The 16,353-nt window shown below is 34.1% G+C and overlaps 2 protein-coding genes across 4 annotated transcripts; both read right to left on the minus strand.

Annotated features, from left to right (window-relative positions):
- Positions 1-591: 591 nt before the first annotated feature.
- LOC110815254 (Bifunctional inhibitor/lipid-transfer protein/seed storage 2S albumin superfamily protein) lies at positions 592-1,312 on the minus strand. The gene has a single exon (XM_022042946.2). It carries the CDS (start codon positions 1,120-1,122, stop codon positions 724-726), a length of 399 nt encoding a protein of 132 aa, XP_021898638.1. The 5' UTR covers positions 1,123-1,312; the 3' UTR covers positions 592-723.
- A 711-nt stretch (positions 1,313-2,023) lies between these two features.
- LOC110815185 (Plant VAMP (vesicle-associated membrane protein) family protein) lies at positions 2,024-13,931 on the minus strand. Of its 3 annotated transcripts, none has more exons than XM_022042851.2 (9): positions 13,351-13,928; positions 6,589-6,667; positions 6,084-6,154; positions 5,904-5,985; positions 5,597-5,712; positions 5,347-5,508; positions 5,131-5,172; positions 3,253-3,330; positions 2,024-2,642 (listed from the first exon to the last, which is right to left on the minus strand). In XM_022042851.2, exons 2-9 carry the CDS (start codon positions 6,632-6,634, stop codon positions 2,529-2,531), a joined length of 711 nt encoding a protein of 236 aa, XP_021898543.1. In that variant the 5' UTR covers positions 6,635-6,667; positions 13,351-13,928; the 3' UTR covers positions 2,024-2,528. The 3 variants fall into 3 exon arrangements, with proteins under 3 accessions (XP_021898543.1, XP_021898542.1, XP_088076430.1); XM_022042850.2 differs by having other exon boundaries at positions 13,630-13,927; XM_088220304.1 differs by lacking the exons at positions 2,024-2,642; positions 3,253-3,330 and adding an exon at positions 3,560-3,790 and having other exon boundaries at positions 13,630-13,931.
- Between the last annotated feature and the right edge of the window lie 2,422 nt (positions 13,932-16,353).

The raw sequence follows: 16,353 nt of genomic DNA on the forward strand, positions 1-16,353 counted from the left end.
TAAATAATTACAAAATTATGAAGGTTCTCCCTAAAACTAAAAGTTAGTATTAGTAGAGACCTTAAACTAGATGGATTTTGTATTAAACTATCATATTCTTTAAGTTCAGGTTGTCACGTATATGGCTAGAGAGTGACCAAGTGTGGCTAAGAAGTGGCCGTGTAATAATTTCTTTTAATTGTTAATAGAGAGAATATATTTTACTAACATCTAAATTATGAGATAGTGAGTTATAATATATATATATATATATAAAATCTGTAATAATTTCTTTTAATTGTTAATAGAGAGAATATATTTTACTAACATCTAAATTATGAGATAGTGAGTTACAATATATATATATATATATAAAATCTTAAAGAAAAAAACATTTAATTACGGAACGTTAAATTGAAATATGCCTAATTTCAACGTAGCTTTTTTTCCATGTAAGTAAAAACCTCCTTTTTTACTTACTTTTTTTTCAAATAGAACTAGTTAAATTATTTTTTATTATTATTTTATAGTCACGTAATCAATATGTAGTACTTAATTATTATCTACCACTTGTTAAAAATCTTTCAAAATTTATGAATACATTGGAACTAATTAGTCTACTAACTTAAGTAATAAATCAAGTCATAATTATACATAGAAGTCAGGATTACTATCCATTTACTTTGGGGATATGGGTAGGAGGGGTAAAGGATAGAAAGTAATTAAGAGAGAGATTACTGAGTTTTAAGAACATAAAAATCCTTGCGGAACCTTCTTACCACATGCATTGACAAGCAAAGTAAGGGCAACAGGTATTTTGAGGTTGATAACTCCCAACACATTAGCCTTAATGGCAGTGCATAAACAGACTGCTGCTTCAAGATCTGCCACACCTGCAATCAATCTACAACATTCGTCACTGGGTTTGGTCCCAACAACCTCATGAACCAGTCCCAACCAGCTCCCGCAAACCCCAAACTCAAGGGTATCTTTAGAGCACCTTCCCGTTTCCTTAGGGTCGAGGGAGGCAACCAAGGGCTCTGCCGAGGACGTAACGGATACTTGCGGCACTAAACACGTGAAAAATAAGACATTAAGCATTAGAAATATAGTTGTTGCCTTTGAAGAACTAATTAATGCCATTACTAACTGTAATTGGTTGTCTCTCAATCACAGTACTATTCATGCATGAATTTATAGACTTAATTTGGCATGTATAATTTTTCTAGTGATTCTAATATTATAATCTATAATATATATATATATATATATGTATATGATAAGATAGGAGAGTAAATTATTGTAGCCAATGTATGGTTAGCTTGGCATAGGTAAGATATTTGTCTATCAACAAGCATGTGATTCATATACAATTCTTTGTCCGTGTATATATGCTCTAGACAGTACATTATATAATTTGTGGCTAATGTGTAGCGTCAGTTTATCTGGTATATATAATCTTATTGTACATTAGTTTATTCAACTTCTCGTAAATGTTTAATTCTAATTGTTATGTTTGGAAAAAATAATTGAACTTCATTTAAAAATGTACTCATAGTTTAATTAGTTAGGAGAAAGTGAAAATCTTATACAAACTCTAACTTAATTTGCAGGATCTGGAATATACACTGCATATTTTTTAATCTACTTAAACAGTTTTCCCCCCTACTTTTTGCCTACCCGAACTTCTGATGAAACTTGATCGGACTCTCGGGGAAGACTCACACACATTAAATGACTATGCAAGAGAAAGAGGAAGACTCTGCGTGGAGACTGGAAGCAGATGCGTCAAAGACAGAAAAAGAGAGGAATTTTGTCGTAGATGCCCTGGTTAGAGTTTATTTTTGTAATTTTTAATTCAAATTAAAACATATATTACATATATAATCGGATCAAATTTTAGATTAATTATTTCTACTCAGATCGATAGTGGTGGATCGCTTTAAAGCCAGAGTTACGGGATTTTTACTCTTTCAAACTATAAATATACTAAACATAGCTTATCTTCCATTCAGTTTACATTATATTCCACACAAAAAGCATGAGAATCATAAGACAGTTCATAGATTCATATGTTCTATACATATAAATGCTAAAATTTGAGTCAAACTCTTAGTAGAATATACAAATTATGTAATTCACTGTTCGAAATTATCATCAGAACTGTTACAAATCATCATATCTTGAATCCCCAAAACAAAATCATACCATCTGAATTTTAGGACCAAAATGTAAATTCCGGCAACAATTAGCTCGTGCTCGGTAATATGAAACAATCCATGCACCACAGCAAGTAAAATTTCACTATCCTTAAAGCTTACAGAAGTTCGAATCTCCTTCCAATCACCCACTCAATTCAACTTTGGAAAGCCACTTGTGCAAACTAGGACAAATCAATCGATTGAAATTTCCTTATACAGTGAGGAGTACAAATTTTTACACACTAAAAAAGGTAAGGTCCTAAAAATATCATAAAAATTTCGGATATTCCAAATGCTAACCCCGCGAAAACCAATTAAATCGATAATAAATTCTTTTGACAGAATAAGCTATGTTCTCTTCATCAAATAGCCAATCAGAACACCAAGGAGACCGATCAGTGCCACAAATAACAAAGAGAAACCACCAGCACGACTTTTGCTTATTCCTTTTCTCATTAGCTCCTGTTAACCAAAAGATGTACATACCATCACCAGAAACAAACATTAATGGGGCCACATATATATACTAGGCATCAACTGGAAAAGCAGAAGCCCATAAGTTACTAGGAAATGCATCATATTATAGTCAAAAGCACAATCAATATCAAAATCAAAATTCAATTTAATCCAAGGACACATCTAACTCCAATGTCACCTGCATGACACCTTAGTCTACAATATGCTTGGTTTCTAGGTCATGCATTAGTATTTACCTTAGAAGGTTAGAATTTGCTAACAAAGAGTTGTATAAAAGAAGGGATTTGGGGGCATGGGGAAAACTTGTGCTCCTAATCATAGACTATAAAGACTCCGACAAATAGGCCCATACCTAGTGATAATCCACCACATTATAAAAGCAACTGAAAACGAATTATTTTCCTTCTGAAATAAATTAATTACATGTCCTTTTAAAAAAAAATAATTAATCACATGCAGCTGCAGCAAGGCTTCAATGCTAGTACATATGCAGGATAAGACGATTAAAGGCTCAATGTTAATTGAAAGTTCAAGAATCATGACACAGTCAATGCATAAACATAACCACTTCAAAAGGAAGAAATATGAATTGTACCAGTTCCTCACGTAGCTTTTGATTTTGCTCAATGGCAGAAGTTTTCTCTTCAGTAAGCCTGGAAATCATAGACCATACCTGACAAAGAGAAGGTAAACTAAACATGAAATTTTGATTTATGGAAAATGAAAACATTATAAAAAAATCACATCATTAAGTCATGAAAGTCCCTTCAGGTAACAAATTTCACCTTCTCAAGAGGACAATCAACAGTCTAGAGAACAACTCATGTTTAATAATGGTCATATTAAAGTGTCATCTGTTGCAGTCTTCAAAATAAACTCCCACCAACTGCATTGTCTACTTGGAAACAGAAACCTTTAGCATGCACATTTTGTCTACACTGCATTTTGAGTTGGCAGCCACTCAAGTCCATTCAAAGCCAATACATTTGAACAAATGGGATGCAAGATGAGATCAAAACAGCTGAGGTAGGACATATTTCTCTCGTAGACAAAGACATGAAGCAATTTGTAACTTTAAAGACCATCCTATACCATCCTCCAAACGAAGCAGCAAATTCCTTCCCCGCAACACACTGGGAAGACAATTCAAATTTTATATTACAGTGTTTCTAGTAAATTTAGTACTGTCCCTTTTAAGTCCTCAACTCCTTGATTATATTAAAACTATCTGCTTAGAAATTATAATTCTTCTAAAATATAAAACTATTGTACTATTTAGTAGTCAATTGTTTTACTTTTAATAACTTTATAGTCTTATTCTCTTCAGAATCTAGTTTCCATTTATAATAGTAGTATTATTTAATCCTATTAGTACTACTATTTCTTAGACGAATCCTATATAAGGAATATTTAGAAGCACTATAAATACCTTTTTAACCTCATTTTTCTCACAGGCTTCAGTCATTCAATAAAAAATTTTGAGGATTTTTGCAATTTTTCTGGTTGTGATATTAATCAGAAATTTAATGTGCTACTTAAGACTTTTTATTTGTTAAGTTTTTGTCCCAAATTCCTAAGTAGGCAAATTAACCTTAATTTGTTTCTTTTTTTCTTTGTGGGGGGGGGGGGGTGGTTTAAGCAATTACATACAGAGTAAGATACAAATTTCCAAGATAATATAGAACATAACACAGTGTTACATAAGATAAAAGCTTGTGACCCAACAATCATCCAAATTGAAGAATTGGGACAAATACAAGTTTAGGGTTCAATACTAGCATCAGAAGACACCATCCAGCGCATACAGACCAATAATGGAACCTGTAGCACTGTTTTAAAAAGATTAAGGTTATGATTTTTAGGAGAAAAATCTTTAGATCAACTTTAAGGGCATCAAATCTATGGTTCGACATGTCAAATAGTTACCACCAACAGTGTCAAGAACTTCAAATTTCATATTTCAAACCCAAAAAAGATAATGCTATATTTTGCCAAACAGTTAAATAATGTCTAACTTTTTAAAATTTTGGTGGTACCAAATTGCTTTATAGCAACTATCAAAAAGAAAAATATATTGAAATTGATGATTTTACTATTTGTTCTTATCATTTATTAAAAAAAAAACTTTGTTCTTATCATTCCTTTTTTACAAGACAATTATAGTACATAGGCCTTACTAACAACTGGTGAACTTTCTGTAAATCTCCAAACTTTAACATGTCATATTCCTTAAAAATAAAGTACTTGAGCAGAAAATCAAAATAAGTGCTTCTAACTATCTTGTCCATACAAAAGCTTGTTAACACAAAAAGCATTATCGAGCAAAGCAGGGAAAACTTTGCAGGAATCATTATATTGATAATACATTAAGCACTTCAGGTTTCTCTCAAGAGTCTGAAGATACCAATATATTTGACTACTATCAAAAATTTCACAACAATCTTAAACAGAGGGATGGGAAGAGAGAATTTACCTTGGTAGACTTCTGTTTGGGCTCCTCTAAAGATCTTGATACCTGAAAGATAGGAATGTATAACATGAACATGCAAAAGCACAAAAACAAATTGCCTAGACATCCGTCAACAGTTTATTTTCCTTCCTATTTGAAGCAAAATATATATATTGTGGAAATGTTTATTTTATGTTTCAGACAAAATATGAATATGGCAGGCATATAACAAATGCTTACATCTTCAAATAGTGAACCTCTTTGATTGCCATTTTCAAGCACAGATGCCCTGGGAGATGTGCCTTCTTCAGATCCTTCGGGGACAGGTGAGGGAGGATTAGCAGGAATATAAATGACCCGCAATTTGAACTCCTCCACAACCTTACCGTCCTCCTTGTTAAACTACAAATGGATAGTGATGTGTCTGAGCCCAAGCAAGATAAAACCTTAAAACAGAAAATAAATAATGATAACGGCAAAACCACCCCACCATGTCAGCCGTTATGTCCTTTGTAGCTGTACCATCTGGAGCAACAACACTCTGTAGAAGGAACTTGTCTTTGCACTGCATATCAGGAGGTGCCTCTTTTTGGGCTTGCATAGTAACTGATGGGATCATTCCATATATGGTAAAAACTAAGTCATTAATGAGATTTATGAAAAAGTAAAAGTTCTATTATTATCAAAAACATCTATAGATGCAATCAAAAAACAATACAAAGTTAAATTAAACATACAAATTCAGGGAATACTCTCTCAACCACTTTTTGTCATTAATCAAGGGTACTGAAGTTTACCTGTGACATTACATGTGGTTCCCGGTAAAACAATACCAGTATTGGGCCGAACACAGTACTTTTTAGGGTTGGTTGTTTTAACCTGTTCAAGAAAGATTGAAGCATCAATTCTAATTTGTAATGAATCCAACTAGTACTAGAGTTTGAAATATGATTTAAACCATAACTTTTGCAATTTACCTTGAATGCAACATATTTATCAGTTTTGTTGGACAATTGCATAGAGCATGAGCTTTGCTTCCTCAATTCAACTTTATCGTCACAAACCAAAGAATCCAGAAAGAAAAATCATAAAGGAAAAGTGAAAATCAGGAGACTTTGATCAACAAACTAGAAATGCAAAAAGAAGACTAGTAGATTTAAAAGCATAAAATTTATACACCCATTGCTCCAATCGATAAAACCAAAATGATGTAATGAAATTTATCGACACTTCTCTAGTAAAACAAATCGCCAAATAATAGATATTTCTACCCCTACTATTCTTCCTAAACACAAAATTTTGGTAAGTCAAGACTCTTATAGAATAGAGCAGCTTGCAACATAAATATGCTGATTTGTTTGATATGATCCTCCTGTAGCCACAGGCAAAGCATCTAATAGACTCACAAACCTTCACTTTCCCTACAATTTTTTTTCAGAGAACCAGAGTTATCGGCAGACTCATAAGTGAAAAGAAACTTACATGGGAATTTAAGCTCTGAAGGCTGAATGTTGAGAAGATCTCCCATTGGCACAATCGATGTGATCCGGGACAGTAAAGACTGTGAAAAAAAAAGATTTAATTTCATTGACATTGATAGGAATTGCCAATAAAATTACTGAAATGGGATCAGAAGCTAATATATATACTGGCCAAGCTCAAAAATTTTCTAAGTCAAAAATAGTATAGGTAAGAAAGTATAATGAACTTACCCTGTGGTAAAAACTAAATAATTAGGTGTTATTTGTATGTGATCTATCTATCTGGAGTCTGTAGTTACAAACCACATGGGTTGGAGGAATTAAAAATACAACCAAAGAAAAAAAAAAGTGAATATAAGTACAAAGCTTTAATTATTCTTTGTGCCTCAATTCTTCTTATAGACTTCTAATAATTCTTCTTTTGGAGAAATCCGCTTTGTAATTGCTCACATTATCCCATCAACAATCAAAAAGTTATCTATGTTTGTATTTTATTTTTTTGTTTCTCTCTTTTCTATTTTTTTTAAATTTATTATGAATTTTTGGGATTGAGCATTAAAGTCAAGCAAGCATTAACAAGAAGTTATTGGATTCTCATATTTTCATGCCAAAGACTAAAAAGCTAAAAGAGAGAACTCATTATTGTCTAAGGTGGAGCTATTTAAAAATCACTTTAAGGGGATATATGTTAAGAATAAGGGAAAAGGGTCAGTGTAATCTAGGAATATTACTGTAGGAATTATGCTGGGAGTTTTCAAGCCAATTCATAGAGACAGCTGGCAGTGTATTGTTGTCGCTGTATGATAGCCTGTCCTGGTGCCAGTAATTGGTGCTATCAATATGCATACAGAATATTAGGAAAATCAACAAAAATCTAGCCAGTTTTCTCAAATGCCTCCTCTTTTCTGTTCTCTCTCTCTCACTTTTCTCCTCTCCTCTCTTCTACTGACTCTTTCTTCTGGCCCACAGCTAAACCCTAATGTGCCTAGAACGTGACAACGTGGTATCAGAGCAGAACGACCCTTGGCCTCCTGTTAGTACCACTGTTAAGCTGGCGAAGAGAAGGCAAGGCAACCATGACTGACGCTCAAAAGGTGTCTCAGTTGGAATACACCATCTGGAACATCAACCAGCACTTACAGGTGTTCATGACAGAAATGTACTAGGCTATGGACGTGAGAATAGCAGAATCGAGTTCTACAATGCAAAGATGATGGTAGACACTATCCAAACTCCTTCTCGGCCAAAACCATACTTCTGTATCACCGACTCAAAACTCTACTCAAACAGCTTAGAACCTAAACAACCCCAGTGCACCACAACCTCCAGCCCTGCAGTCTCCTTCAACAAACACTGGACAGGCTCCGTTCCCTCAACCAATCCAATACCTAAAACAGTTCTCTGGTCCCGAACAGTCTTCTCTGATTCCCTCCTCAATGAGAGGCATCCTACCTACTCCAGGAGTTTGTGATCACCTTGGGGCAAAATCCCAACACCTACGAGTACCTAGGCAGGAACACACCAATTGTGGATATCCCCATCTATGAAAGAACTAATCCGAAGGCATGGCTAAGGTGCTGCTACAAGTATTTCCAGGTTTACAGAATGCCTAAGGAGCGAAAGGTAGAGATCGCCATTTTATACTTTGGAGAAAAGCCCAACACATGGTACCATGGGTAGCAAGCGCAAGTGGGTGGAAGAGATTAGAAAATGTTCGAAGAGATACCATACAGGAGATTTGGAGAACCTTCAGTGGCAAACATCATTAGTGAATTCAACAAACTCACTCAAGAAAGATCTCTACAAGAATACAAAGAGAGATTGAAGATCTAAGGTCCATGATGCTGAATATCAATCCGACACTGGAAGAAGCCTACTTCATCTCCAGCTCTATTAGCGGTCTGGATGAGGAACTTCGGCCCATTATCAGCATATATAAACCGCATATCCCCAATATTGGGTATGAACAAGCCCTCTTAAGCACATCAAGGCAATCATGCGGCGTCAAAAAGGTATTTTTGACCACCTTATTCACACAGGTATTCAGTACCGGAGGCTGCTTGGTCATAGCTGAAAACCTACAAAGTAAAGCTCACCACAAAACTACTGGTTCAAACAAACCAAGGCCATCCAAAAATAAGAAGCAAAACAATGCCTATTATAGATGTAGCTTTCCGTAATATCAGTGTAAGAATAAGCAGCTTCTAGTGTTGGAAGCAACCAAAGAAAAGTAAGAAGAGTCAGGGGAAGATGAAGAAACCAAGGAAAACCCTAGAGAGGAAACCATGGAAGAAATTTCCTTCATGCATTGGAAGGACAAAAAGAGGTAGTACAATCAAGGTCTGGGGTATGATAGAAACCAAACCTGCCCTTATTCTTGCGGACACCAGGAGCACGCATACCTTCCTCAACCACCAGGTGGCTAGAGAAGTGTGGGGTGTGACTGATCAAGGCCTCGACACTCAAGGTATTGGTGGCTAATGAGGAAGCCTTAACCAGCCAACACCGAACCTCTGTTTGAAATGGAAAATGCAGAACTATGACTCAAGGTGACCTTTAGACTGATGGAGCTAGGGTGTTATGACATAATGTTGGGAACAGACTAGATGAAGAGACACAACATAGTCCTTCGAATTTGAGAAGACATAAATCATCTTAACAAAGGACAGGAAAACAGTGACCATTAAAGAAGTAAAAGGTCGAGAATCAATGATGCATGTGTCAAGAAATGGGCTGGAAAGATGGCTCCTAAAGGAGCAACAGGAAAGGGAAGGCACAACATACCCCATTCAATACCAAACCCAACTAGAAAGCCTCAGGAGGGGGTCAATGATAACAAGGAATTATTGTTACCTACAATCAGTAGGCACAAAGGAATCGGGGAAACCGACTCCTTACCACCAGAAAGAGAGCAAGATTTCTTCTCATACCAAGGGCACCACTAATAAACATCAGACCCTACAGGTACACTTATTTCTAAAAGACAGAAATTGAGAAGCATATTACCTAGATGCTTGACAATTTCATCACTCAACCTAGCCACAACCTGTTTGCCCCTCAGTGCTCCTAGTTAAAAAAAAGGATGGCTCTTGGAGGTTTTGCGCCAACTACATGCAGCTAATTTCAATTACAGTGAAGATAAACTTCTCATACCGGTGATTGATGACCTCTTTGACGAATTATATGGAACCATAGTCTTTTCCAAAATAGACTTAAGATTAGTCTATCACCAGATCAGGATGAGCCCTAAAGACATGCACAAGACAACCTCCCTTGCACACCACGGCCATTTCGAGTTCAAAGTCACACCTTTTGGCTTGACTAGTGGACCAACCACATATCAATCCTTGATGAATCAAATTTTCTAATCCCATGAGAAGTGTTTCAAATGCTGAAACAACATAAGCTGTTTGTGTGTAAATCCAAGTGCTGCTTTAGGAGAAAACAAGTTAAATACTTGGGGCACATCATCACATGAAGAGGTGCAAAAATAAAACCTCAAAAATCAAAGCCATGACCACCTGGCCAAGACCAACCACAGTTAAGAGATTGAGGTGATTTCTGGGCTTGATTGGATATTACAGGAAATTTATCAACAACTATGGAACCATCAGTTAGCCCTTGAAAAAATTACTCAAGAGGGACGCCTTCCAGTGGAATGAGCAAGCAAAGAAGACTTTCCAGGAACTCAAAACTGCAATGACTAGCGCCCTTATCATTGCCCTACCCAGTTTTCCAGAAACCTTATGGTGGAGGCAAACGCAACACATGGACAGGGGCGGTTCGACCACAAGTGAGGAGACTGATAGGATTCTTGAGTAAATCTTTGAGCTCCAAGAACCAAGCCCTATCAGTGTATGAGAAAGAGTTCCTAGCAATCCTCATGGCAGTTACCAAGTGGAGGCATTATCTTAAAGGGAGCAAGTTCATCACCAAGACCTACTAGCAGAGCATTAAACATCTCTTAGAGCAATGAATCCAGACTTTCATGAAAGTCAAGGGACTTGTGAAGTTGATGGGGTTCAACTACAAGATTGTGTACAAGAAGGGGAGTGAAAACAAAGCTGCAAATACCCTATCTAGAAGAGAGGCATATGAAGGAGGGGATTGTGCATGGCAACCTCAACAATCATACCAAGGGAACAAAATGGTTCAGACCTCCTTCATGACTTGATGTTGTTTCCTTCTTCCCAAGATCCATATATATATCAGCAAGGGGTACTGAGGTATAAGGGCTTATTTCTAGGGGAGAAGACATACTTGAGGGAACATCTGCTAGAACACCATCAAGATTCACCTATAGGAGGGCATTCGGGAGTAAGAGGCACCTATAGAAGTGAAAGCAAGAATTCTACTTGTCTAAGATGAAGCAACAGGAAGAACAATAGATAAGAAAATGTGAGATATGTCAACAGCACAAGGGAGAAAATGTGGCTTACCCAGGGTTGCTGTTCCAAAATAGGCTTGGACTAATGTAATGATGGATTTCATAGAGCAATTGCCCAAGTTAGAATGCAAATACACCATCCTGGTTGTAATAGACCAGTTCACCAAGTACAGTCATTTTCGGCCTAGTCACATCCTTTTACTACTCAGACAATTGTTTGAGTTTTTCTGGACCAAGTTTTCATACGCCGTGGGATGTCAAGGTCTATTGTCACTAACAGGGACAAGGTCTTTACAAGTAAGTTTGGCAAGAATTGATGAAGATGATGGGAACCAAACTCCACTACAGCTCAGCCTACTATCTGCAGACTAATGGACAGACAGAGAGGATCAACCAATATATTGAAGGTTATTTGAGATGTATGACTTACAACAAATCCAAGGCGTGGTTAAAATGGCTAGGGCTTGCAAAGTGGTGGTCTAATATCTCCTATCAGTCTACCTTAAAAATGACACCTTTCATGGCCTTACAAGGAAACCCCCTCCACTAGTCAGCGAGAGCAAGGGTAGAGAAACCAAGGTGGCTAAGATTGAAGAATGGCTAGAAGAGAGACAGGTAATGAATCGAATACTCAAGGAACAACGTATGGGTCCACAGAATTGCATCAAGTACTTTACTGATAACAAAAGAACCAAGAGGCAATTCCAGAAAGGAGATTGAGTGCTATTAAAACTACAGCCCTATAGCCAGTCCAGCATAGCAGGACGACGTTATTTGAAACTAGCACCCAAATTCTATAGGTCATTCTTTGTTATTTAGAAGATCAGGTCAATGGCCTACAGGTTAAACTTGCCTAAGACTTAAGATCCACGACGTATTCCATGTGTCTCAATTAAAGACGTAATGGTCCTTTTTTGTAGAATTTCCTTGGGCTCTTCTCTTCTCTTCTCCTTGCTTCTACAGACTCTTTCTTCTATCCCTGGGGTAAATCCTAATGATCCAAAAGCCTGATACTACTAGACTAATATGCAACAAAAATTCAAAGCTACTTGAAAACACAAATTTATCTTACATTTATACCAACAGTAAAGAAAAAAAAAACTTAAAATGGAAATAAAGATAAAAAACATAAAGATAAAGATCCTATGTCCTATCACTCACTGGATATTGCAACAAGCTTATCAATGATTATTAAGCTGGTAAAAGACATGTAAATAAACTTCTCTGAAACTCAAAACATAAACAAATAAAACCCAAATTTAACATTATTCTAGTTGCTTGTATCTTTCAAATAGAACTTAGTTATATAAATACGATAGGTGAATAACTTAATCCATTTGGTTTCTCCCACTCTATTTGCTATAGATGGATTTATAAGGTCTAAATAGAAGGTTGAAGTTCAAATAAATATAGAATCGTAATTAGTATTAGATTTCTCACTAGTAAATATGAAATTCTAATTAGCATTAAATTTCTAAATAATATATGGTTTTCCATTAATATTGAATTTCTAAATAATATAGGATTTTTAATATTTTAATAGAATATTTCTAATTAGATTTAAATTTCTAATTATATTAAAATTTGTAAATAAGAATTGTAATCACTATATAAAGAGGTATGTTTGCTATTAATAAAAACAAGTTAAAATATTATTTTAGATTACAAGATTGAAGCTCTCTCTAATGAGATCCAAGATAATAACTCTCTTTAATGAATTGAAATATATTTTCACAAAATAGGTTGCTCTTGCAATAAAAATAAAGATGTTAGCCCCTGTTATTAATCGCCTGATAACTCAATCCTTAACCGAGAAATATAACACTAACTCACCAACAATCTTCGGCTAACACTACAAAAAGGAGTTTAGGGCTCAATTTCATCTCCTCCAGCTTCTGTTTTCTTTCCATTTCCTTTCTAATTTTACCATTAAAATTTCATTACAAAGCTAGTAGGCTAGTCCCGAATCCCACTTCATTCTCCAATAAATTAATTGTAAACTTCATGTGGACTGCCAGGCCACAACAGGAAAAAAAGAAAAACAAAACTCAAAAAGAAAAAAAAAAGGACTAGCACACTTTCATGTCTAAAAATACAGTAAACGTTCTTCAGGTAGTTGAGCAGAAATAGCCTATTGTAGAAGATATTCTTCAGATATTGCTAAACAGTACGCCTAAAAACCCACCATCATCATCATCATTCACAACTATCTCATTCTAGACACAATCAACACCATAGAAAAATCAAAATATCATCCGCAAAACCATCATGATATTCGGCCATTCACAACAAAATAGAACCAGATAGGACGTTTGATTTTTCATTTGACCAAAACAGAGGGAAATTGAAGTAATCTAGTGCAGGGTTGATTCCTACCCTTGTTGAACCTGTGAGGACCAAGATCTGCTTCAGAAGCCTACCCTTCGGATTTCTGATATTCCCCTCTCACCAGAGTCTGCTCTCTTTCAATATTGGAAAGAAGACTAAGAAAATCCCCAAGAACAGAACTCCTAAAACTCTAAAGATCTCACTGATTAAGCCCTTTCTACACTGAAACCTAACTCCCCTCTCTGACTCCTTTTTCAAATATTGAAAATCTCTCGTCCCTTTTTTAAAGTTTTCTTAAGAAACCCCAAATCCTTCCTTGGAAAATACCTGCTGCTTGTTTTTCGTCACCTAAGATAGCCTCCCCTCTTCTCCTTCGTTACCCGTTTTCTTCTTTGTCTCCTCTGTCTTCTTCCTCGCGCGTGCCAGCTCTCGCTCGTCTGTTTGTCACCCAACAGCTTCAGTCACAGACAGGATCGCGCGTCGTCCTTCCTGCTTTCGCTTCTCTGTGGCAGAACTTCTGTCTCTCCTATGCTTCTTTTGCCCCTGCGATCTGCTCTGCCTCCCTTTGCTTTTGTCCCTGTTTGTCGTTCTCTGGAAGTCTTCAAGTGAAAATGGAAGGAAGACCCAGCAATGACAAAACGGTGCTGCTTGGAGAAAACCAGTAAACGGGCTTGGGCTTTTCTTCTTGGTTTCCTTTTGAACTTTTTATTTTTGGTGGGTTTGGGTTTTCATTGTTTTGGGATCATATTAAATATAATACGAACTCATTTTAATTGTGGAAATTGGTTCTAAAATAAGTATAATTGGTTTTGGTTTGGAATTTGAAATAGATTGGTTTCAATTAAGTTTTTAATAACGATAATGATAATCTGAACAAGGACAATCAAATTCGTTTCTTATTAACTTGTTAAGCCTGTGTAAGAGATAATACCATAGACATGATATCATGTAATGATAAGCAACAATTAAAGTATAGAGAAAAAAAAAGATAGTACAACATTCTTTATAAAGATTTGGTCAAACCACTTGTCTGTACATACTGTTTTTCAAGTCAATTACTTAATATTATACTATTTTTTAAATATTATAAAAATTTAGTTGTTCATAGTGTTTAACTCTGAAACCGTTTGTATTCCTCTATACACTACTTGTTTGTCTATCAAAATATCAAACCCATCTCCCACTCGTGTTTTTTGAACACTATTTGCTTATCTATAAAGGTATGAAGTTCAACTCTCACTCGTGTTCTTTGAATATTATTTGTCTATTAAAATGTTAAGTTCACTTATCACTAATGTTTTATCAATAAAACGTTTCTCAAATATTTGCACAAACTTTTCTTACGATACCTCAAAAAATATGAATGAAAATGAAGAATTGTAATATATTCATAACACTCGTTGAAAAATATAAAATAATTTAATATGATTTATTTATATTTTAAAATTATGTTGCACGTTAAAAATCAAATGTAAAACATACCTGAGAATAGATTCTCAAATTAAATTTCTTAAAAAATATGAAGATTCTTTGCGTATTCATACAAAAATTGATATTTGCTAATTAATTTTTTGATTAATGAAACACGCGAACAAATTGAATAATATTTGTATTAAAATTTTCTCACTAAATTGTATGGGAATTAAAAAGAAAAAGGGTTTTCTTTTTTTTCTTGTTAGGTGTTTTGCAATCACCTCCTAATATATATCACATATATATAGGTGGCATGGGTAGTTATTAAGTCTTTGTTGGACTTCTTCCTATACAAGTCCAAACTAATTTGGACTTATCATTTTTTTCGGCACCCAATTACATATATATCATACATAATTTTCAAGTCCATTTTTCTATACACGTCCAAACCAATTTGGGCTCCTTTTTTTTTTTTTTTGTTCTTTTCAACACTCAATTATATATATATATATATATCTCATATATTTATGTTGCATTTTATTATTATTATTATTTAATAAAATAATTTTATAAATTATTTTAATTTCAAATTAGATTTATAATAATCTCTATTATTATAATAGTCACACATATTATATTATTATACTAATAATATAATAATTAAGACATATAAATATTAATTTTTTATTTCTAAAATAAAAAAATTCAATTTGTCTCAAATATTATATCCTTTATACTAGCAAAGAATATAATAATATTTCATTTATATAAAAATTTTTATTTGTTTGATTAAATTCAATTTTTTAATTTAATTATCAAATAATTAAAGTAGTTATTTTATTTAGTAAAAATTAGAATAATCGTTAGTATGCAACTCCATAGATTCAATACTAAACTGGTAGCAAATTGGTCAAACCAATCTACTAATCAAGACTGACATCTAATAACACTCCTTAATGACCAAATATCATGAAGTGTATAATTACTTTTAAGAATTTACTAAATAATGATGTAATATTTGCTTCTGTCATTATTACTCTAGGTTAACATTAAGATATGATTTCATGTCAATTATAACTTATTAATGATTGATATAATTTTTTTTTTTTCATTCAATTACTCTAACCAATGTCTTAATGCAGTCGTCATAATAAATGACAATATAGAACTTAAACTTATTACCAAAGTTACACATTTAGTCTTGATCAATCACTAATTCTACAAATATTTAATCATACTCAATATCCTTTCAACTATAATTCTATGACTATATGTGTACAGAATCAAAATATAATAAATAAATTGTTGATTACTATGATCACTTCAGGTTAAAGAAAATTCTTACATATCATTATTTTAAAATAATATTATATTAACAGTTTCAGGTAATATTAACCATTAAGAATTCTCAATTGGGTCGGTTCAATGGTTATATTTTCATATATATCGTGCATATATGTAATTTAGTTAATGAGATCAACTAATATTTATCTTATAGAGATAATCACATATATATTAGTCTTATCATATCATTAATTTTCTATTTTGATGATCTAACTCTTATTATCAAGATCTTCATCTTGATGCAAAGTCTCTAAATTTAATCAAAAAATTTATCATATAAATTAACTAGTAAGA

This window comes from Carica papaya, chromosome 5, assembly GCF_054855325.1.
Source record: "Carica papaya isolate Zhongbai chromosome 5, ASM5485532v1, whole genome shotgun sequence".
Lineage (NCBI taxonomy): Eukaryota > Viridiplantae > Streptophyta > Magnoliopsida > Brassicales > Caricaceae > Carica > Carica papaya.